This window comes from Nothoprocta perdicaria, unplaced genomic scaffold (genome assembly GCF_003342845.1).
Source record: "Nothoprocta perdicaria isolate Ctin4 unplaced genomic scaffold, notPer1 scaffold_10, whole genome shotgun sequence".
NCBI classification, from domain to species: Eukaryota; Metazoa; Chordata; class Aves; order Tinamiformes; family Tinamidae; genus Nothoprocta; species Nothoprocta perdicaria.
The window spans coordinates 1,129,217-1,153,916 of NW_020454094.1; the positions used below are offsets into that span (position 1 = coordinate 1,129,217).

Genomic DNA, 24,700 nt, shown 5'->3' on the forward strand with positions numbered 1-24,700 from the left:
CCACAGGGAAATTTAATTATTTAGGTTTCTCTGTAGCAAACATGAAATACTGGCTTATAGTCGAAATGCTGCTGCTCTTCTTATAGCAAGAGAGGCTGCACCAGCGGCGGGGAGATGAGGCTGGCTGGGGGCAAATTTTCCCTGTGAGGCACAAAAAGAAGCCAAAAATCAAAATGGGTCAATCCGAGACTTTCTGACCATAGCCCGGCAGTAAGATACTACCAGGAGAGTCCAAGCAGCTCAAGTTCAAAATAWGATTTAAGTAAAGCAAGCTTAAATGAAGGCCACATAGCAACCAACTTGTTCCATGTTTCTGTCTGGATACATAAAAGTGGTTCTATTTAAAAAAAAACACCATATTTGAAGTTGTTTTATTTAAACATGCCTTTCTACATGAAATGAAGAAGCACATTTAGTTTTTGCACTTTGGTAAACCAAATTAAAAGGATATTAAGCATTGTTACTGCTTAAGTATATACTTACTTGCTTATTGCGCAAAAAAACCCTCCAAATATAACATATTTTCATTTTTATCTGCAATGTGCCTTAATGGATGARTCCCATTAAAAATCAGTGTTCAAGGGAAAAAATACCATCTATAAATGCAAAACTGGGTTAAAAATAGATTATTTGAACCACAGTTTCCTGCTTTATTATTTAAATCCCTTTGTTTTTAAATCAGTGCATCCTGTGGTTCGGACCGCAAGGCTACCTTGTATAGCAAAGCCTGGCACCCAGGGGCTCGCGGATCCCACAGGATCCCTCGACACAACTGCAACGGCAGGAAGCCTCTCTCAGCTTGAAGAAARCAGAGGTTTTATCTGTCAGAGGTTCTCTGTACTGCTCCTTTACCTCAAATTCCTCCATACCCAGGGCAGCGGGCAAGGCCAAGTGCGGCAGGTTTCTTCTTGCCTCTGCCCAAGACATTGGGCACGCCGTATCGGGCTCCATCTCTCCAACGTTATGCCCCTCGTTTTGCCTGGACGAATGCATGGAGGTGATTTTGCTCACTGACTGCTGCTCCTCTCCCTCGCAATTCCCACTGTGTAGAAGGCAGTAGTAAGTGTGAAAGCAAGAACAGAGCTAAGGCTGTTGGAAGAACATTCGCTTTTTCTCACATATCAGGTAATTAGATTGGTGCTACCTCAGTTTTACTTCTTGGTTTTAGAAAGTTTAAGTATTAGAAAAGCTCACATTTGCAAGAGCACGGGTTAGCACTGGAAAGCTCCAAGGCAGCTACATTTTGAGGAGTATTTCATTAAACCATCAGGCAGGACCTTCAAACACTCACTGATACTCAGCACTAGCGCCCATTGCTTGGTGGTGAAAGCTACAGGGAGGCACCAGGCAAAGAAAGCAGCAAAATATCCTAGAAGGAGTTGGGCTGCAATGTTCTGAGGTGATCCGGCATGGACGCTGTCCCAAACATTATGGAAACACTAAGGAGCCATCAGGAGAACCTGAAATGGGGACAGCAGCACCCTTTGCAGCTCCCCAGGCAGCATCAGCTGCTTAAGGAAGGAAGGGGCAAGGGCATCGGGAGCACCACAAAGCTGGGGCGATTCCTCTTCCTAGGAAAGCAACRGCAAAAACAAAGCCGGGAGAGGGGGCTGCGCATACCGAGCACAGCTGCGAGAATGTGCCCAAGGGAAAATAGTTTAGAAAATTAAAAACTCCATAGTAACAGACTGGAAGCTGTTAACCAACATCTAATTAATCACAAACCATGCAATAACCACAATGAAACACTAAAAGAAATTACAGGCAGGAGAAAAAAAATTTAGCAAGTTTAYCAAGACCAAACCGAGTACCCCCAAAAAAAACCTCAACAACAACAAAAAAGAGAAAGTTCTGAGAGACCTCAGCCTTTGCGTTGTGGTGACGCAGTGACATTGCCAGCTGGTCTGAGCTGGACTCACCTGTTTTAGAAACAGCAGGTAGGCTGCACTGATGCCAAAAGGATTTAACCGTACAGCAAATCCCCAAGAAAAGAGACTAGCATACTGTAAATTACTGAAATAGCTCCATAACCAGCTACATTCTCTATTGACACCCCAAGCTACAGGATCTCTGTGCAGCGCAGGCTGGACAGATGAGTCCAATGAAGGAAGGAGAGAGAAGAATAGATAGTGGCTGCAGGACAGTCTGGGGCACGCTCGGGAAATTCCAAATATAAACATGAAATAAACGGCAAACCAGTGCAACTGCTTTGTGAAGAGATTTCTTTTTATTAAATAAAAGGCCTTGAGTTCAGTATGAAAGAGTCTAAAGAGCACAAAGAATACAAGGCCCTTAGTTATCCATTTTTCTCTTCCGGCCAAACACATCCAAGGATTTTGGATGAAAAACAGCAGACAAAGCAGGGAATGGCAGCCGAGAGGCTTTTGACAACAGAGCGCAGACAAAGCCTTCGCCTTTGCCTGGGGCTGCGCTGTGTCAGCAGCTTGTTCATCAGCTCATTTTAGCACAGGTCCTGCCTCAAATTTCAAATTCAGGTCTGCCGAAGGGGCTTCACCTTCTCACACAGTAACATGCTGGTTAAGGCAAAGACTCTTTGGACAAGTAGGCCATGGAATTACCTTCAGTTTGTGAAGCTGGGAAAAAAATAAAGCAAAACKGGCCTGATGGTCCATGGATACAAATCTATTTTATCTGATGTAAAATAAACTTTGTAGAAAGTAACAGATGGACCAGACTGACAACTATAGAAACCAAAATTCAGATTTTGCACTTCTTCCTGTTATGCTGTGTGTTTATTGAACGTGGAACACAACCAGTGGTCTCTGCATAGTACTGGCATATATCTCAGCATCCCAGAGCAAAACATAAAAAAAAGAAAATAAACTCCAGGAACCCAGGTTTATTTAACACTTGTCCAAATCTCCTTTAGTGAAAAGGTTCATAGTTCATTCAAGCTCCTTTGTTCATTTGCGTTATTGCTGGCCACAAGGTATTTGAGATGTACCTATTGTCATTACTAACCAGCTCAAGCTCATGCTTTGGAAGAAAAAAACCCCACAACTTCTCATGTCTAAGCAGTTTCGATTACTTGCAGAGCTGAAATTTATCACAATCTTTCCTCTCTAGAAGTCTCCACACTAATAAGATCTTCAAAAGAAAAATCTTCTGTAATAAAAACTATTAAAGAGTTTAACCAGTGTTTTCAAAGTCRACATTTTCACTTAAAATTCACTGTTCTGTTTCACTTCTGGTGGGACAACATTGAGCAAAAAATCCATCTGTATGAGCAAGTACAAGAGCCATATGAGTATCACAACATCAGTGTGGAAATGTTTAAACTACCTCAGATCTTCCTGTTCATGAGATGCAGAAAATTTCAAAACATACACTTAGGATAAAAAGGAAAAGATTAAGGAAAGGAAATCTGGAAATTGGGTTGAGGCATAAGGGAGGAAAGAAGAAATTACCCACACAAACGCTTCCTTTGAGTAGCAGCAGTTTCAAATACATTCTCTCCCTCATAAACACAAAAGGAACATTAGCCTGCAGACTTTGAGTACTGGCCTGAAAATGGGATTAAAACCACCTGTAGCCACAGGTGTCAACTGCCTGTTTTGATTTTGTAATTCACCAACGGATGGCAGTTTCTCTCAGGTTTTCAGCACAGGACTCAAATACTTCAAGGTCATTTAATATTTCTAATAATTTAGAATAAGATGAGCAAATTTTGCACTATTCCTTTTAGGGAAAAAAGAAAAAAGGATGAATGAAAATTCCCCTCTGCCCAGTGTCTCAGGGGACAAGGTAACGTGTTGCGCCTCAAGCTTCAGCCCTCCGTATCCGCGCGGCAGAGCCCGAGGCGCTTGCTAGCAGATGACATAGCGGACGAGTCGGGAGCCTCGGACTTCCCTCAGCCGCTGGCAGTGGCGCAGGATGTTGAGGATGCTGTGGAAGCGCTTGTCCACCTTCAGCTGCGTGAACTCTTTTATATCAGCCTCCACGATAAAGAACTCACCTGGAAAACAAAAAGTGACCTTAATTATGGTGTAGGATACATTTGACACTTCAAAAGTAACAATCCGGTTTCTAACAACGCCACACTAATGAAAACACAGGCAGCTGTAGATTGGCCTCACCATCTCAAGAGCTGTACCCTAAATTTGTCATCAAAACCAAGGATTTCTAGCCTTTATATTAAGCACAATGAACCTGCTCTGCCTGCAGACTCCCTTCAAGTGAGGCTGATTGTAGTCAACTTCATCTGCTGAAGCCTCTCAAGCAACCCATGCTTCTCTACARGGGTGCAAAGCCCAGGGCGGATCCGAAACCAACACAAGAGAGAAGGCATAGGGTGCTGKGCCACTACGGGATGGGGACAGGGAAGAGCAAATAGAGAGCACGTCAGAAAGAGCCTCAATGATGAGCTGCCATCAGGCTCTCTTTCAGTGCTTGCTCATAAGTACTGCAGTCTTGGTACCACCCTGAGCACYGACCTGAGCTAAAGAAAACTCAGGGTTTTTTTAAGGATCACAGCACAACTTCACAAAGTAATTCAACGGGGAACAAATTGAGTGTTTCAGTGATGGAACAGAGTTCAGTTGCAGCATGACTTGAATCTGAAGTAATTGCTTGGAGGGTCTCCAAAATAACATGTGTCCTGATGATGGTCTCACAGCATACACAAGTTGTAGAGCTGCTCCTTTGCAGCCCAAGGACAGAGTCTGGCACACATCAAAGCTGCGCTGCTACCCTCCCCTTGCCTGCTACCTGATCTGTGGAACAATAACATCTTATCTATAAAGACAATGTGAGGAAAAAAAAATAGCCATCTGAACAGCATCCTATATCTAAGACAATAGCAAAAGAAAGGTCCTCCAGCAGAGCTGGCAATCCCTCTGCTCTCATTATTGAGTGCTTTTAAGAACCCAGGACTTGCACTGGAGCTAGAGCACTGCAACAGACTGCAGGAATCCCAGGAGAAAGTCCCCCCAAGCTRACAGCATACACCACACAAAGGAAGGAATTATTCCAAGCTCTCTCTTCCTAATTTCACTCTCTGTGATTTTATATTCAGTTCTTATAGTTGTAGAGGAGAAGTAATTATAGATCTAGTGAAATGGCTATTCATTTAATACTTCCTGTAACTTTATAAAGTTTTAACCATGCATCTTCACAAAACTGTAACAAGGAAAAGCAATCTGAAACTAGGGAAAGTGCTAATTAAGGTATCACAAAGAAACAGATAACTATTTTTAAGGAGAGTAAGTAGCAGGAAATGAGGTATTCTTCCACAGGACCATAATTTCTGCTTTTGTAAAAAGAAAAAAACAAGGTAGCATGGCTAAACGTGCCCTAGCTTGGAAAAAGGAGAGTAACAACCTTCCTTCTTTTCCTTTTACCCAGGAATAAGGCAGAGGCAGCATCAGCCTAGATAAGTTAACAGATAACAAGAAATATTCCTTCTTTACAAGTGAGCTTGTGCTTTTAAGTATTATTTTAAATCTCACCCTGCTCATCTCGGGATATGTCTAACGGGACATACTCCATTCTCAAGGTACATCCATTAATGCGATGCACTAGATGCCTACCAAAGGGCTCGGGGTCATACCACCTTGCTCACAGAGAGTCAAACTGGAACATGTCACAACTGAGCATACCCAGGTGTCATTCATTCCAAAAGCAGAGCTGGCCAAAGGGTTATGGTTTGCCTGGAAATAGCAACTCCCTGCACTAAATAAGCAACTAAACTAACTCACTAAGTCACCTCACTCAGTGGGAAGTCACCTTGACAARCTAGACAGCATCTTTTCTCATCTGGAAATCGGAGAAACAGGTCAATTGGCAGCCAGCCCAGTCTGTGGAATAGTGGGAATCCTAAACACACACTCACAGGAGAAATTTAAGCAAACAAATCAATGACTGCACAACCTCATCCCAAAAAATGCAATGGCTAAAGACACTTAATCATTTTGTGCAGGTCAAATAACTGTCTGACAGGCTGCCAGAGCTCTCTCTGGACTTTCTAGATGATTAGTCACACAAGAAAAGCAACCTCTCAGATGCTGAATGTCCTAGTTTCGTAACTGAACTTTCCAACATAAACCAGAAAATGAAGAACAGCTTTCAGGTACTTGAAGGAATTAAAAGCTCAGTTTTTACACACCCAGAGAAGCATTATCTGACAGAAAATTCTCTAACTGGTGGTACTCTCATTGCAACCAATACTCCCAAGGACCACAGCACCAACTAAACAGTGTTGGAAGGATGATTTTAGCATTTAACCTCTCTCCTACAGCCATGAGGCCAAACTCCTAACTACTTCTCTGGGGATGATGACAGTCAAATCCCCAAACCTACAATACTCAAAGCTGCAGAGTGACAGCACCTAAAAACTAGACAAGTAGCTTGCAGACCACCACATCTCTCCGAAATAGAGTTCTTTTCTGCCAGCACCTTGGACTATCTATTAGTTCCTGCCTTTAGCAGGATGGTACACTTCTTGTTTACCAAAAGGCCACCTGTTTACACAGTAAAACTTTAGAGTCCCAGGGTCATCCTGAGTCATTACAGCACCACAAACACCAATACTGGATCTGAAGGGTTGCCAGGACCCAGAGCTAGGTGCTCCTTCAGCTCTGCTGTTTTCATGGCTCCATAGAACAAACTTAACATTTTGACATTTGTTTCCACCCAGGAATTCCTTCTGTGGTTTTGACCCACCTTTTCCTCTCTGATAATAGTATCAAAATAGTGTCCGCAGAGTCCAAAGTTCAGCTGTTTTTGAAAGTGAAACAAATATTTCAATAAATTTTTCTTTAATAAGATACATTGCTAGAATGAGGCAAAACTTGTCTAAGTGAACTCTACCTGAGTCCAAATCTGAGGCTGGTCACATGAAGTGCTCTAGTTGTATGTTTTTGTTATACATTTAAAGCTCTTTACAACATTTATTTCACCTGCAAGTTTGTCCTGTAGCGCTCAAAATAAAAAACATGGTAGGCATGCCCACGGTTCCAGAGTTCCGTCCTTGCACGTGACCCACATCTAACATTCTTAGCTCCTGGATTTTAAGGCATGATAACATAATAGAGATAAATTCGATCAGAGGAAAACCTAAGATAAAGAAAAGTTTYAGTATAACCTAAGACAACATTCTATTAAGAATAGAAATGAAGAAGCAGAGATCAAGGAGATGTCTAAGAGCTCTGTTTCTGTGAGACACAAGAGTGCTTGCTCCACACTGTGCCTGAGCTTGGAAACCTAAGGGCCTTCCAAGGGCATTTCCAAGCAAGACACGGATAGCACTCTTCTTCCTGGCATACATTACATACATGCACTCAAAAGGAAAGGAAGGTCCAAGAGTAAATTCTAATACTGGATAGGCACTTATCTTTGGGAAAAGGAACTTGTAAGATACAACCAGCTTGTAAATTGAGACAGAGGCATTTTGCTCTTATTTTGCTCCCTGATGCTTCTAGAGACAGGACAACCTCTTAAGACACAGATCTTAAGCCATTCTCCCACAAAGCCACTGCAGCATGATCATTTGCATATCCCAACTTTAGATTTTTTWAAATAGCTAATGTCCATTCTACCTTAACCAAACTGTGTGAACTGCAATTTCAATTTTTATGACGTTTATTCACAGCAATTCTAAATTAAAGCTTTGTGCATTCAAAAAAATTTTTGTTACAACGCTCCGYGAAAGTGATTTTTTTTTAGTAAAAATAGATTAAGCAACTAAAGGCAGTTATGGGGAAACTATTCAGTCAAAATAACAATCCTTGTTCTTGAATTCTACCACTTTAGCAGCTATTAAGCAGTGCCCTGTACAAGATTACATCATCCATCCAATCGCTGAAGAATGCCAATTCTGCAGCRGGTACTAAATAAACTAAATATCTGTTAAGTGGCAGCAAGGAAGCAGCAAAGGAGTTGAAAGAGCTACCAGCCCTTGCACCAGGATTAAAAGGTTATCTAGGCAAGGCTCTTGCACCAGAGATCAGGCACAAAGCCTACTGTTATTGACACCAATCACTACGAGCCTCTCATCAACTGCTGCAGCACCATTTCAGGCACAGGATCTATATTCYTATCTAGATATCAATATCCTGCTGGGCACTGGATAGCATCAGTGGTTAAAATTATTTTGGGAGTAATACTGACATTTCAGGTACCACTTTCCCCTGTCATGCATCCCTCTGTTGTTCCTAGCTCAGAAGATGAGTTAAACTAGTACAAAAAGACCTGAATAAACTGGGCTTTTGCTGCAGTTGTGACTATTCAGCCGTCCTTTTGCTGCAGTTGTGACTATTCAGTTGTCCATAGAAAACATGCATTTATAGCCTTTGTGGACTAAAATACTATCTGGAGATGGATCTCCTTTTTATTCTCTTTAGTTTATGCCAAGGGAGAGCCCCCCTTTTCAGTCAATAGAGCCAGAGTGAAAGTTGACTGCTTTGGGCTGCCCAAGTATTTGTTGGTGCCTCCATAGGGAATGCGAATAAGCAGCRTGAGGGCTGAGTTAGAGCTCAGCAATCCGTGGGGAGGGAGGGAAGCCCTTTTAAGTCTTCAGGCTGCTTTGTGTTTTTCTCTTTCCCAGCTGAGAATTAGTCCCAGGAGGATTTCCAAAATTTTTTCAAGACTGATGTTTTCAGGCACTCCCACAAGTTAGGCTRCTCCATCCACTTCCAGAACACACAGATTGTCTCTTTTCTGAAAATGTGATGTTTCAGGTTAAACCACAACATGAAAATCACCCACTACCACAAGTCATCTCAACTCTTCTCAAGTAGTTTTATACTTGCACTAACAACATCCAAATTCCGCGAGTTTGSTGCTAACAGACATAAAAGGTACCTTTTGTATCCTTAGTTTCTTCTTCCAGGAATCTGTGGTAAAGATTTCTGACAGCTGCATTCATAGATTTTAGTGGCTGGTGCAGGATTCTGTATTTGCTAACCACAGCCTTGTTCATGTCTTGAACAACCGCATTAATTTGATCATATGTTAAACGTCCCCTCATGTACCTGAAAAATCAAAYAAATAAATGATTAACCAGAAAAATCTCAGAATTAAAGCTCTGTGTTTATTTATCTCTTTCCTAAGTTCTACCTGAACTTGCTTTTCCTAGATAGGGATGGTTCCTTCTGCTTTGTGATAATGAATAAACAGAGGTTTTTTTTTTTTGATGATTTAATAATGCTGAAGAAAAAAAAACTCCTATAAAGTCTAAACCAAGAAAATGAAACATCAAAATGTCTAAGTAAAATGTTAAAAAAAACCTGCCAAAATAATTCAAAAAATGAAATAAGTGTCGTGGTTATAGCATCTCATTTACATGACTGAAATAGAAAAATAAAGCAACTAGAGAAAACAAACAAAAATTCATTTGTAAAATGTTTCTGCCTAACAGTACGATTAAAAAAAAAACACCTCTGTTTATTCTTGCTGGTATTACTCTGTTTTTTGAAGAAATATCAGGTTTTTATTATTTCACTATGCAGCCTCCTTAACTGCATATACACAGAAGATCTACAGTACCACCATCATTTTTTGAGCTCTCAGCATTTCATATAATGAGTATCAAAATAGTAATATTTGCTGACAACAGCCTAGAGGTACAGGAAGGACAAGAAGATAAAAAACAAAGCAACATAGAAATATTAGTACAGTGGAATATTCAGAAGTGAAGYTATTCTGTATTTATAAATGTAAATACATGAATTCCAGGAAAGGAAATAGATTGCAGAGCTACCAACTGGGGAACAATTATATGGAAATGAACTCTGAAACAGTAAAGTAAGTACGAGACAAAACTCCAGAAATCACTGCAATAAAAGCCTAGGCTAAATTTAGCACTTTAAATAAAGTATCTAAGCAATTTGTTCTGGTAATTTTTCAGATGTTACTGCATGTTTTCCAGTGACATGTCTGGAATACAAGCAGGAGGACACAAACAAGYACCATCAGGAAAAACCCTGCTGAACTCCTGCAGTGTTCTCATGAATAAGTGCACTCACTCCTGCAAAAAAGGCAGGTAGTGACTGAGCTCTGACACACAACTACAAGCCTCCTAGGCCGCATTAAGGGCATAGGAAGCAGAGCAAAAGAAGGGATCATCCCTATTTGTGAATTATCCCCCAGTGGYGCAGGGCAGGAGAATGAGAGACAATGAGCACAAAGCGAAACAGGGTTCAGACTGGATATAAGGAAAAAAACTTTTCTACCGCAGGAAGCAGGTTGTCCAGAGAGCCTGCACAGTCTCCATGCTTGGAGATTTAAAAGACACAAGCAGTTAAAGCCCTAAACAACTATGTCCGACCCTACAACTTTGAACAGCAGGTCGGGCTAGAGTCGTCCTGAGGATAATTTCATTTGAAATGATCCTGTGATCACCATTCAGTCATTACAACAAATCAATCTTGGCTGTTTCAATTCAGTTCAGCACAGTTTGCAGGTTATAAATATTCTATTGAAAACAAAAGTTACAATTCATTTAAAAAAAAAATAGTCTTTTTTTTTCCARTCAGTCCAGGTGACTAAAAGCTGTAGAGCAATAAGACTGAAGAGATCAGTGAGCATGAAATTATTYCCTCATTTTAATCTGACTGCAAAAGCTTCAATCTTTGAAAAATATGCAAAGAATATACAACACAAGTAGCTAATCAATTAAAACCAATATACTAAAACCAGAATGTGGAGTGGTATTCTGCAGTGAACAACTAAAAGGAAGTCCTCATTGGGGATTTTAAAAATAGTTGCTACTGTAAAACAAACAAAAAAATCTGCAGTGAATATATAAGAATCTCTGAATCAAAGCGACTGCTGTGATTTCAAAACAACTTTGCACCAAACTATTTGCAGTCAGTCAAGGCCATTGTCTTCCCTGCTATAAATACAGTGTAGCTTATAACTTTACTTTAATGGGTATCAGAATACGTGTGGCAAKAGTAAAAATACCACAGAGTCTTTAGCAACTATAGACAAGAGCCAAGCAGCATTTTGCAGAATTAAACCTATTATCCCGTCTCACAATCAGCAATGTGACCCTTAAGCCTCTGCCTTACGCAGTGAACACAGGCTGCACAAAGCTCTTTTGCTCAAGCTGCCCTCCAAGCTGCTTAAAACCCAAGAAAGTCTGAACCCAGAGGTGCTCAGCCCAAACCAAGAGAAGTGACTCTCGCAAAACTTCAGAACTTGAGAAACCTTTGAGAGAAGATCCATCCAAACCACCATGCAGAGAGATCTACATTTAATGCTAGATCACAAGTAAAGCTTTCAACTTCATTCATATTTTGCTAACTCCAGATTCAAAGTTGGAAGTGAAGTCATTTTTATATAAATCCTCCGCTCTGCATTCATACCAAGGTTTCATATAACAGGAGCACTATGACCCCTGAAACCCAGTCACACTCTGCACAAATTAGTAACGCAACCAACAACCATGGAAGCACTCTGCCTATATACATTAACTGCAATTTATTGCTCTTTGTTGCCCTCATCCTTTTTATAAAGTCACGGRGAAACTATAACTATGCAGATTACGGTCTAAAGTGTAACACCACCTTTATTTATGTTCCCACTGTCAGTAGAGATGTGGCCAAAACAGTTAAAGCCAAGGCACAACTCAGCTCATCTAAAACTAAATGCTGCCCAAAGTGTCTGTGTTTTTATTTCTGTATGAGCCTTATAGTTAAGCACAAACTCATGCTGTTCCATGATCCTTTTATACTTCTATCCAGCTGTGGCTAACAACCTGACAAGTGTTGACATTTAGTTCAGTTCATACAGTAAAATAAAAAACATACTAGTTTAGTTAGTTCAAGATTCATCCATCTAATTTAGATTTAAGACTAATCTTAAATCTGCACCAAAACCATATGTGTTTAAAACGCACAATTCTACTTCTTTTAAAACAGGAAACTTTTTTTTCTTTTTGATCTACCCTTCTTTTTTAAAGTCCTTACCATAATCCAACATATTTTTTCCACCTCAATCCATAGGCAGGAAAATCAAAACACAATCATATGTTCTTCAGAGAAAAGCATAACATTGATCTASTATGAATATAAAACCAGAAAAAAGAAAGAGATAATCATCCTAATAGAGCGTCCTTGCTCCCTCAAAAATACCTAGAATAAAAACAAACATACATTTCCCCCAAGATACTAGCTTCTGACATATGTTATAATGCAAGTGTAGATTCTAAAAATATCACTAAAAAAAACCTATAAAACAAATTGAGAATGAATAAAGGCACATATTTTAATCTGCTTTAGTTAACCAAGATATCTACTGTACAATATCTTTTTTTCTTCCTAGAAGAAGAGATACTTTTCTGGAACAGATTTGAAGGCTAAAATAATTTGCATTTTTTTTAATTGTGCGAGAATATTCTATCTGAACAAGGTACTTCCATATCTATACCTAAACACAGCCTGTAGTTTTGTTAAATACGTGCCACAGAGTTCTAAAATATCAAGTCACTGGAGATTGTACATTCCATTTAATGCCCTAAAGACATTTGGGTTAGATTCCCATCCATATTCAGCACAAAGGTAGTAAATACATCTAGATCTTTCAGCTAGGAGCTTCCCACAGCAGCGTGGAAAAGAGCTGAAGAATGAGATTCTCGGCTGATRCCCAATCCATGATACTGAACTAGGGGATTGGAGTCCCCTGCACTACCATACTGTTGTGCTTTATAAAGTCTTTTGGATGAACTTGCCTAGGGACTACGCTATTGGAGTCTAACAGCCTCTGGACCACAGCTGCAGAAAACAAAGTGGCAATATTCCTTTTTACTATTGCCAGCAGGTAGAAAAGATCCTATACGAGAACTAGTGCAGACTGACCAGGAGAACTGGGACTTGAACTAAATTCTGATTCTTCTAACAGAATGTAGTAGGAATGAGAAAGATTCAGTTATAAACATTCGCTGCTTAGAYTGGACTAATTAGTAAGTGAAATTGCAAGCACAGTTGACTCTTTAGTCACATAATACAACACTGCTAGACAAACAGAAAACATTGGTAGTTGGATATATTTAAATCCATGCAAATCTCTGTCTCAGTACCAAGACWCTTTTCCCTATCTGAATAAAAATACTTTCATAGTAGGAGAAACAGTCAGAGATGTAATCTTTCTATAAGCCGGAAGTGAATACAGTAGCACCTGGTTAGCTCCATACCCATTCCGAACACAAACATCAGTGAAAAACCTTGAGGGAAAATAGAGCACTTGAGGAGATTATTGGGGAAGATCCTAACCTTAATTGGAGTTTAAAACATTTGGCTGTAATGGTCTAGGTCTACTACTCTTGCCTTAGCACAGGCAAAGGCCAAGAACCYGAGTACTCCAGCTTCACCTTTCCAAACTTCTGCCAGGAAAGAAGTACCTAAAGGAATACAAGACCATTCAGGCTCCTTCATTTTAGGACTGAGCAATCAGTGGGAGAAAATGGACAATGCTCAGCTGAACTCTGAAAACTCAAAACCCACAAACTTATTGAAATAAGGGTTGTCAAGGCACAGACTAAACTTAGAATCTAGGTAACAATTTAGCCTTAGGCATTACWGGAATTTTCTCATTTTTGCAAAAATATTTGCCATTGCCCCAAAATCTCATTTAAGAAAAAGCTATTCCCTACAAAGAAGCCTTTAAGCAAGGGTACTTATTAACCAGTTCCCGATGACAGGAAGGAGAAAGAAAAAAGAAAAAAAAAAAAGTCAGAAGAAGCTGAGTTTTGCTTTTAACAACTTTGATTTCTGTTCCTGTATCAAAACAGATCATTCAAAGCTGGAATTTTTCAGACACAAATATCCAGGACAATTAAAACAGCATTTATTATCCTTTATTATTTTCTTTTTTCTTTTAAATGTGGGCTTATCTTTCATCTTATGAGATGATGGCTCATTTTACTAGTATCAGTTCTCAAAACAAGTAAACCTAAACTATTAGCTAGCATGCTTTTCTCCATTAAATTAAACTAACTTTTCAGATAAGCAGTTTTAACTAATTAGTTCCAATCTCCCCAAAATACACATAAAAGAAGAACTTAATTGGCTCTATTGGCTTCATTTTCAGGTGTCCTTGYATTGCGGAACTATTTGATATTTAATATTGTGGAACATTCTGWAATTTCAAAACATGTCTGTCAGTCTCGGTTCACCTTCCCAGACCTGTTTGCCTTCCAAAGTGGCACAACAGGGTCTCAAAAAAACCATGCTTACTTACGCAGGAACATTTTCAAATTCTTCTGTAGTTATTAAGGCTGCTTCTTTAATAAATCTTGGCTCTTTTGCAGATTTCTTTGCACGTTCAGGTTCCGTGACTTTTGTTTGTTCTCCACATTTCGCCGTTAGCCCAGTGATGCTGTAAGGTAAATGAATATTAAGTGTCTAAATAGTAGGTAAGAAACCAGGAGAATACCAATGTGTTATCAGGTCTGCTCAATCACAGAAGTTAAGTTCCAAACAATCTGTTAGGTTGGATGATCTTTTCTGATATAAAAACGAGAAAATAAAGCCACATCCCTTTCAAATTCAGTATTTTAGCCGACTTTACAGCTCTTCATTTCTCTGCAATGAAGACTGCTAGCAGGTGAATTGGAAGCAATCCAAACGCTTCCAACATAGAGCAGTTAGGAATTCAATGTACCATTACGTTCCACAGAACATGAGGCCTCACATTTTATCAGATGAGCCAGAACATAGAGCTACAGTCTAACAGGCAGATTTGAAATACCTTACAGCTCTTTGAAGCAAGTCCCAATGTTGGGAAGCCTAACTCATCCATTAATCTTTTGAAATAAATTCAATACCATCCAGTAACCTGTATGATTCTCTTTGGCAAGATGCAATAAAATCCCAAGGTATTTCCTACTTTGAGGAATTATTACAACAGGGATTATAAATTTACCCCTTCTCTAAAACCTTATATTAGAACCTTGAAAACTGACCTGTTTGTCAGTTACCCACCCAGCTGCTCTCCCACTTATTSGCAGCAGGACAGCAAAGGGTAGGATGCATTTGGTCAATTTCAATGTCACCTTGCCATCAAATAAAAGGACATGAATGGAGTAAAAATCTCAGCAGAATAGAGAAAGACAGACAGACAGACAGAAAGGGAAGGGAGGGAGGGAGGCAAGGTAAGATATCACAAACAGCCAGTACTATTCTTTGATACAGCCTTAACCCCCCACCATACACACACCAAGTCTTTGTGTCAGCCCTCAAGCTACAGGACCCTCAAGCTACATTCACAGCACAAGGCAGTGAATGGCACAGCAGCACCCCACATATCCAGTGGGTGGATGTCACCCGATGTCACCTCTTCCAATCTAGCATCTCACGGTCCACAGAGGGGACTGAAGAGGACAATGAGTGCCACCTGCTGGACCTTCACTGGCACAAACACAGACTCTTGGAARGACCCCTAGGCTTAGGGCACAGACTGGGGCACAAATCCGAATATGCTGATGCTTTGCTTCCTGACAAGCTACAAGGGTTGAAACACATGGTGGCATCTCCAGACATTAGGACCTAGGGAGATACCCTCTTCTGACATACACTCACACCACTCAAAARCAAAAGGCAATTCCAGTAGGGCAGAGAAAGCTGACCAGTCTAAGAAATCTCAAAACTTAGTTTTGGAAACTTTCTGATTTATAGAGAACTATTCTATATCATACCATAGATTCATTCTATACCACAGAATCCCAGAATTGTTTAAGGTTAGAAAGGACCTTTAAAGATCATCTAGTCCAACTCCTCTGCACATGCAGGATCACCTAGAGTATGTGACATAGGTTGCATCCAAGCAGGTTTGGAAGATCTCCAGAGAAGGAGAYTCCACAACCTCTCTGGGCAGCCTGTTCCAGGGCTCTGTCACCCTTACTGTCAAGAAATTTTTCCTTAAGTTCCTGTGGAACTTTTGGTGCTTCAGTTTGCGGCCATTCCTCCCAGTTTCGTATAATCAGCAAACTTGCTGAGGGGGCACTCCATCCCTTCATCCAGGTTGGAGAGGAATAAATTGAACAGGACTGGGCCRAGCACTGACCCCTGWGGGACACTGCTTACAGGCCTCCAACTGGACTCCGTGCCACTGATGACCACCCTCTGAGCTTTGCCATGCAGCCAGGTCTCAATCCACCTTACCATCCACTCATCTATCCCACACCTTCAGAGCTTGCCCAGGAGGATGCTGTGAGGGACRGTGTCAAAAGCCTTGCTGAAGTCCAGATAGACAACATCCACTGCTCTGCCCTCATCWATCCAGCCAGTCACTCCATCAYAGAAGGYGATCAGGTTAGTCAAGCATGATTTCCCCTTGGTGAATTCATCCTGRCTACACCTGAGCACCTTCTTGTCCTCCATGTGCTCAGAAACAACAGCCAGGATGAGCTGTTCCATTCCTTTTTGAGGAATGGAGGTGATGCTGCCTGGCCTGTAGTTGCCCTGGGTCCTCCTTCCTTGCCCAGCATTTGGCAATGGTGAGTATGCAGCAAGCTATTAGTCTATGTTCACAGACACCAGAAGTTCACAGTCAATACCCAATAACAGGAGCAGAGTTGTGCAGTGCTGCAGCACTCTGCCACCTCCACACTCAGGTGTCACTTACCAGCTCGCAGTTGGTTTAGGCAGATGGGGAGGAATATTTTCACGGAGGCAACGTGCTTCATTTTGATCTCTCTCAGCAGACTTCTGGAGCTCCTGAAATTAACATTTGACTTCAGAAATTTGAAACTATTAAATGTGATGCAAATGAAATCAGTTTACTGTTAGGACAATRCTAGAATAATTCATTACTTGATTAACCAGTGTTGTTTGCTCTCTCTCCATTATCCCAGTTCTCTAATTGATTTCCTGAAGACCAAGCAGCAAAGCTAAGAATGAGAAAACAAACGTCCTCAAAAYGTCAGAGAAAACCAAATTGGCAAGTAATAATCTTCAACAATATGCCCCAGAAGGTTTGTTTGGGGAAAAAGGCTATGATAACGGTAAGAAGAAGAAATTCTCCTTTTGGGAAACTCATCTACATTACCAAAAGTAATTTCAAGAAAACAAATGAAGGCAATACAAAAACATACTAAAGCAGATATTCTCRTTGAACATGTAGCTTCCGAAACTTTTGCAAAAATCTAAAAATAAAACCACCTTTTTCAGACACCTGCATTATTACAGTAAAATGTTGTTAGTATGTGACTACTGAAAAGCAGTGCCCTGGTTTTTCCATTCAAGYCTAAGGGATTTATAATTCTACTAAATTTGGGAAAAGAAAGAACAGGGCAAACTCTAAGCTTAAACTCCAACAAGCTCTGTCCACTTTGTTGAGCTTCTGTGTTATATTGGTACAAGCAGTTCTCTTGTCCTTTAGCACAAAGGCAATGATGTTTTCAGGCAGTGATTCCTCATCGCCTGTGCTGTTCCTYTGTCCTGTCACCCTAACCCACTTCTGCAGAAGGGTTCTGCCACCACCATTATGTGGAAACCAGTTGCATATAAGGCAGGGGGATTGACAGGCACAGCAAGGTCTTCTTCARGACTTGATCATTTCAGGTGAGCAACACTACTTGCAACATGCTTAGCATTTTTACAGTTAAAGTTTGTGACACTTGTCAACTTTTCCCCAAAGAGCAGAAGGAATTGGTTTTTATAGGTGTTCATTGTGCTAATTGTGCTAGAGAGTTCCTTAATAATCCTAATCTTCCAGTAAGCCTGCTCGAAGTACCAGCTTTATTAAAAAAAAAAAAAAAAAAAGAAAGAAAGAAAAAGAAAAAGAAAGTTTTATGGGCAATTGTTACTTCTTTAGCTTTCTATTCCTATAACTACATTGATATCAATACACAAACAACAGTATTATGGGAAGGGTCTCATTGGGGCTAAAAAATATAGACTTAGATCAAGAGCAAAAAGCAAAGGACTACAGAGAATAATTTCTGATTCTCTCAAGGTTTGTGATCACCACATGTGGAATAATACAGCAGCAGAAATATTTATTCAAAAAGAGAGAACAGGAAGCCATTCAGACGTCATTATCTATAGCCAGCAAGGTATTATGAAGATACCCAAATCTTTTAAATACAAGAGGCATGTGTCTGAGCAGCACTCTTCACTAGTAGCACAGTGTTTCACAGGTTTTTATGTTTTACTGAACAGCAACTACCATTTTTAATMATCTTTATTTGCTTTGTCTCACAAAGCAGATGTGTCTTCTATGAATCACTGATTCCTGCCAGGCTCACAAATTCTGCTTGCATTTGCTCTAAGAGTTGTAGCAAGCCAAATATAGTTTACTAGCAGAATGGCACAGAATTGCCACAAAGCGGCATACTGTGTGATTTTACAGACGTTAGCCATGCCACACCCCAATCCTAAAATCAGCAAATATTTTTTCTTAGATTGACAGCTCTCAGCATCTATATACGCTGCTGATCGTATCATCATTTTCCCCGAGAGTTTTACTACAGCTTTGCAGAGACAGCTATTTAATTTTTAATAGTTTTGCTTCATTCTAATGTTTATCCTTCCACCTGACAGCAGTCTGGAACGACATCCTCACTTCCAAAGAAAACAATTGCCTAAAGAAGTCACATTCTATCATTACTGCCAGCAACTCCTGYAAAAAAGATTTAATTTTCAGTAATTAAGCCAACAAGAATACATATGAACATTGCTGGAACTACTATACTAAAAAGATAAAACAACAACAACAAAGAGAACTATAGCACAGAAGAAGGTTTATATGATGGATCCATTTTTTATCAGTGTATAGTTCTGACATGATGGTAGATTGTCACTGTCCTGAGTATCTCCAGATTTTTTTCTTAGTTTTCACTACTTCCATGTAAATTCTTTTCTACCACATTTGACTAACAATAAATTTTAAGAACAGCAAATGCAACAGTGTTGTCATAAAAGAATTATAAYCATTATATTATAACCATACAATTATAACCATTGCAAAAGCACTAAAAGCATCAGCATAGGTACTCCTACCTGAAGCCTACCACAACATGCGGACAAGCTATTTCATATATTGCTAATGGCAGAAGTGACAAYGGCTGCCCACTGGAAAAAAAAATCTGAGTAACAAGATTTAAAGGAGTGCACAATGTGCCAATTGAATTCTGACTKTGGCCTCAGACATGCGGGTGATTACGTCCACTTCCTATCACCTCAGCAGATCTCTTTCTATAGAAGAATAAAATGATTCAAGAGGAAAGTTCCTCTTTCTACGAATAATGCTATTTCTGACCTGACTAAGAAAGAGCAATCTGATCCAAGTCTGATCCTACTGGCAWGATTTGCAGTAACAGAGTAATCTAATCTGATCATGACATCACCATTGCAGCCAAGTTGCTTTTTCACATGTAAGATGCCTCTTGAATCCAAACATATCACTTGGGATCTAGAAACTAGGGACTCAAAGATTTTTGAATTTGTAAGTATTTTACAAGCAGAAAGAGATTACCTTGAGTAAATTCCTCAGTTTTTCTTGCTGTTGAACTTCCATCTCCATTTTATTCAGGAGATCATTTAAGAGAACCATCTCATGTCCTATTTTGCTCAGCATAGATTTCAGTGATGGTTCTTGGCCTGGGAAGGAATGAATGTTAAGAAAAAAAAAAAAAAAAAAAATCCAAAAAGCCAAATCATCACCACCACCAAAGGAAAAAAAAATTCTCTCCTTTCCCATGAGGTCTGATTGCCCACGTCCTTTCCAGTGGCTGTATCTTCTCTAGGGAAGCGGCAGTATTCTCTGGTCAGCTGCAGAAATATAAGCTCTCCTCTCRCATGATGCTGTAGGGCACTAAGCTGTTTCTACAACCACTGCAGCTYGCAGGCAGAGGACTGAGCTCTTAAGTGTGGCTCCCACAGCCACTTGGCCACGAGGACCCTGTTCTCCATCATGACCACCCTCTGCTTGGCAAAGCTAGAGGTACCGACCTCCTGGGGAAAGAGTCTGCTTGAGGCAGACAGGCAGACCAGATGGCTATTTCAATGCCCCTTGAGGTAGACAGATTTCCAGCACACCCAAACCAAATGAAAAACCATTCTTAGTTTCTGCTACCTATGTTTCTTAATTGAAGAGTCTTTTTGATAGTTGAAATCTTAGTGTTGATGTGGAAGCATAAATCTTCCAGCTCTGARGAGGCCATATTCCTCTACTGTCCTACCAAGGAGGGGAAAAAAAAATAAATGAAAAGCATTTCTTAAAATCTAATTGCAAACACAAAGCATATAAGCAGAATTTTAAAGTGGAGCCTGTGCTATCAAAGAAGTCAAAGGGAACTTTACAKAGCTGGAGCTGTAAATACAGCAGCTATTATTTATCAAAATGAAACCAGGAAACACAAAGYGGTTGATGCTAGATTACACAAAGCAATATATCCAAATTCTGTAAATAATCAGAGTCTAACATCACTGTAATGGACCCCATGAACCTCATTGTGCCTTTACTACTCCAAGGGATTCACTGTAGTAAAGAAGAAACAGGATCTATGTCAATCATTGCTGAAAAGCTCTCTCTGAGAGATTTTACTTATCAGACAATCAATATTTAAACAACGCTTAAGGACAAGTAATCAGAAGAAASGGAAATGCATGCTTCCATTCTAAAACCTCATGAAAGGTAGAAGCATATTTCTATGCTTCACTATAGAATGTATATATGTGTAGTGATACATATTTCTATGTATCACTATATGCTGCTTGGTCCTGTGTGAGTGTATTTAAACTGTTGGAAAACAACTGAGAAAAAAAAATGTTGAAATGTGTCTTCCCCAGTTGTACTGTAAAAACGCTCGGCCTTAAAGAGCTGTTTTAATAATTATTTAGAATTTCCGCAGCTCCATCTAGTGGCGATCTGACAATAAAGCTTCTGTTTGCCTTTTTTTTTTTTTTAATTTCGCTTTCAGTTTTAAGCTAACTAAAACTAAAATGAACTTATTCAGCGAGTCGCCTGCTCATTAGCCAACGAGCTTTCGCGCAGCTGATACCCGCCTGCGCTTGAATTTTAAACCAGTGCAAGCACCGCGGTACTTATAACTTTACAAAATATAAATAAATAAATATATAAATAACAAGGTATCGCTTACGCGAGCAGGACGATACGGGCTTTACCGAGAAGGACACTCCGCTCCGTTCAGTACGTCCCGATATCACCGCAGCAACGACCGTCCCGAACGGCTGTCGGAAAGAGCCGAGCGCCGCTCCCAACCGCCGCCCGATTCAAACGCGCCGCCGTTAACGGGCGCGCATGCGCAGGAGGGGAAGGCGGCGCTGAGGGGAGCGGGCGAGCGTTACAACGCTCCTTCCTTGCCGGAAAAGGGGCTAAATCACCCAAAACGCACGCACGCGAAACCCAGACTGAGACATCTCAAACAAAACCAGCACTTATTAATCGGTTAAATAAATTTTATTTTGGTGTTAAAGAGAAGACAAAATCCTCAATAACAATTAAAACACGTTCAAAGCGCGCATCTTTACGCTGGCATGTCTCCTATAGAATATCATCACCATTTCCTTCTTCCATCGGTTGGTGGTGAGGGAAGAAATAAAGAAAAACAAAAASAGCTTCTGCTTACCCCAAACTCCTTGCTTGTTTATTTGTTTCTAAATAGCTACATGTAAGTGTTTGTTACACGAGACACTGCTTCTCTCTTTAAAGGAAAAAAAAAATATGCTGCTTCTTTTCCACAATCGTCTAATCAAGAGTAGCTCAAAACTCCACCCTCCCCACATCTTAGCCCTAAAAGATGTCCCTAAAAACATAAAAACTTGTAAGGAACCGAGGAACAGATTAACACAGAAATGCRATAAAGAAAGATCATTTTAAAGAGGTAATTTTTAAAGAGATRATCTAAGAAATTACCATATTAAGCAGACTTAGAACTAGCAAACAAAGGCTCATGTATCAGTGCCAGACATTAGGTTAAGTTGCTTGGTCAACAATCTAGCATGGGAATGTATCATCCAAATATTTTTAACAGTGAAAAAAAATCCAGATCTTCCCTGACACAGGGACCTGACACTAACCCGTCCAAAAGCCCTTTCTACATAATCACACTGACCCAATATTTCCTGCAACTCCCACTTTGCAGTCTGTATCCCTCTGAATAATGCTTGCAAAATCCATGTTAAATAGAAAGTGTGTCTTTCTGCACACAAAATACAAAAGCATCAGTATAAGGGGAAAAAAATGCAAAGCCTTGCTTCGTAAGTAGATTTTAGAAAAAAAAAAAAAAAAAAAAAAAAAAAAAAAAAGAAAACCCCAAAACAGTAATACCCCAAGCCCAAAATACAGGCCTGCTCATGACCCGGGCTTGTTCACATTTGATAGGTGCTTCAAAAGACAACACCAAATTTCTGGTTTAGGTTTTACACAATGCTTCAAAGTGTTGTCTTGCCCTAACACCCTCTACAATAATCTGAATAACCATAGCAAGAAGGAAAAAAAGAAACGCTACCAGATACACCTGAAATGTACCAGATACACTTGAAACTCCCTAGAATTATAAGGAGTATTCAATTCACCTATTCAAGAATTTATTTTGCTGTTTAACCGTGCCATGAGGAGAATTTGGTGTTTGTGCAGCCAATGAATCCCTCCTGCTCTCTCAATCAATTTAGTAATTAGAAATTATCATTCTCTCCGCGTATTTTAGGGTACAGAAAGGAACTGCATAAGCAGATTACTTCCTGGACTCTACTATTCCATCCGTTGGTACATTGAAAAAGTCACAAATGTAAATTTTAATTAACTTTACAGGAAGCTGCAGTGTGTATGAACAGGATAAACTACTACACAGCAYTAAAAATGGAGTGTCATTTCACATACCACCCACAAGAAACTTCCCAAATCAAAACACTATGTTCTTTCTGTTTTATGTAGATAAAATATTTAACCAAAAGGTCATAACTTGTCTTTTAACATGAATCTTTACAAATCTATTCTATCATTGGGAAGGATCTTTGCATTTTATCAAGCAAACACCCCCGAGTAAAGAGGCTGATATCCAGTGTCTTCTCTCTTGCAAGTGAGTACGCAGACACTCAGCATGGCAAAGAACTGAAAAAGAGAGAGCATAAGAGATTTAATTTTGCTACATCTTTCTACTTCATCCCTCAGATCCAATACTTCAATGTTAACTTGACTTTTATCATCATAACAAGAACATGCCTTTCATATTAAAAAATTATTTGATAATGATTTTTGTATGCCACATTTGAATACTAGCTCCAACTCATATTTTTCTTTCCCAGATTCTCCCGTTAATTTACACATACACATTAATTTCCAGGTATCTTACCATGGGAGTAATTTCAGTAAAAACATGTGACTATTCTGGTCTTGYCATGTAATTCTATTAAATATTTAAGTATATAAGATGGGTAAATAAAAGAGCAGAATACACTATGGTAACCATAAGAGATGATCACAGGGGAAATTATGGTGGAAAGATACATCATAGAAATAATAAAAGGGATGTTTAGYGGGAGTTTAAAATTGATCATTTTACAGAGGAGAGGGAAGTGATGGAAACTTCTCAGTAATTTAAAATTCATACTATGATATATAATGCAACAAAAACAAACCTCTCTTCTTGGGCCAGAATTAAGAAATGGAAATTTTAGTCAAGAAAAGTCCCTGATCCTGAGATGACATCCGAGCAGACAGATTTTTGCTTCTTCATTGAATTCAGAAAAGAGATATTAAACAGCAATTGTTCTACACGGGCTCAGCCAAAAACATATACTCAACGGAGAGGCATTTTGCTGTTATTAAATGTTCATCTCTATGAATAAGGATGAGGTTACAAAATTTGGCAAAAAAGTACAATGATAAACCACCAAGAAGAAATAAATGGGGCAAATCTTCATAACGCTACGTACACATTTCTTGGATGTATCAGTTATTAGAAGTTTTATATCAGGACTTTTAAAATCTGTTTTTCACCCACAGGACAACTTATTTTGGTTTCCTACTTGTTTTCATTTAATTCATATCTTGCAATTCTATAAATAGTCCAGCTGTTTTCATTCCTGGTCATATTTGTTGACCATTTTGATTCCAGGTTTCCAAGCATAGACCTATTGACTGGCATGTGTCCAAGAGCAAACTTTGAATAGTAATTTACAAAATCCCAGTTAAGTATTGGAAAACTTAACTGGGATTAAGTTTTCTGGGACTAAGTTAACTGGGATTAAGTTAACTGGGACTGGCATGTGTCCAAGAGCAAACTTTGAATAGTAATTTACAAAATCCCAGTTAAGTATTGGAAAACTTAACTATGTTAAGCATGGGGTCTACTTAACATCCCAAGAAAGGACACGGTGGAAGAAAACGTCAGAGGACATCAGTGGGGATCAGTATAATTTTCCATGGGGGAAGAAATAGCAACATTTAGCCGTACCTTTACGATGGCAAATCCCAGGATTACGAGCATAGCGTAGCTGAGTACGCTCTGCAGCCCCGACTCCAGCTCCCCCGCACAGCCCTACCAAGAAAGAAAGAAATGAAAAAAACCCAAAACCCAAAGGACAATTCAGCTGGACAGCTTGTCTTTTTTTTTTTTTTTTTCATAAAGAGAAAGATAACCACCACAGTCACTGAATGGAAGCAGGACGTGTTCGAGTCTGTCTAACCAACCACTGCAGACTTGACAGATTCCACTCCTGCTTTCCAGAGCTGATGGCTGGTCATTCTCCCCTTGCTTGGGGAGATGCACTGA

General features: G+C 39.7%; 2 protein-coding genes across 6 annotated transcripts in view; both read right to left on the bottom strand.

The window, feature by feature from the left end:
• Positions 1-2,421: 2,421 nt before the first annotated feature.
• Positions 2,422-21,156, bottom strand: SKA1 (spindle and kinetochore associated complex subunit 1). 5 transcript variants are annotated; one of them, XM_026038868.1, is made up of 7 exons: positions 21,065-21,156; positions 20,038-20,134; positions 19,438-19,562; positions 16,585-16,676; positions 14,200-14,337; positions 8,821-8,990; positions 2,422-2,594 (listed from the first exon to the last, which is right to left on the bottom strand). In XM_026038868.1, the coding sequence occupies exons 2-7, from the start codon at positions 20,123-20,125 to the stop codon at positions 2,539-2,541; spliced, it is 669 nt and encodes a 222-aa protein (XP_025894653.1). In that variant the 5' UTR covers positions 20,126-20,134; positions 21,065-21,156; the 3' UTR covers positions 2,422-2,538. The 5 variants fall into 5 exon arrangements, with proteins under 5 accessions (XP_025894653.1, XP_025894629.1, XP_025894636.1 ...); XM_026038844.1 differs by lacking the exon at positions 2,422-2,594 and adding an exon at positions 2,665-3,976; XM_026038851.1 differs by lacking the exon at positions 2,422-2,594 and adding an exon at positions 2,665-3,976 and having other exon boundaries at positions 20,038-20,139.
• A 1,073-nt stretch (positions 21,157-22,229) lies between these two features.
• The window catches only part of LOC112947626 (tetraspanin-36-like), a 12,266-nt gene continuing 9,795 nt past the window's right edge, over positions 22,230-24,700 (bottom strand). The window contains exons 6-7 of the mRNA XM_026039751.1: positions 24,383-24,466; positions 22,230-23,037 (exon numbers count right to left, since the gene is read on the bottom strand). Of these exons, the coding sequence (XP_025895536.1) occupies positions 22,951-23,037; positions 24,383-24,466 (171 nt within the window). The 3' untranslated portion in view covers positions 22,230-22,950. The remainder of the gene's footprint in view (positions 23,038-24,382; positions 24,467-24,700) is intronic.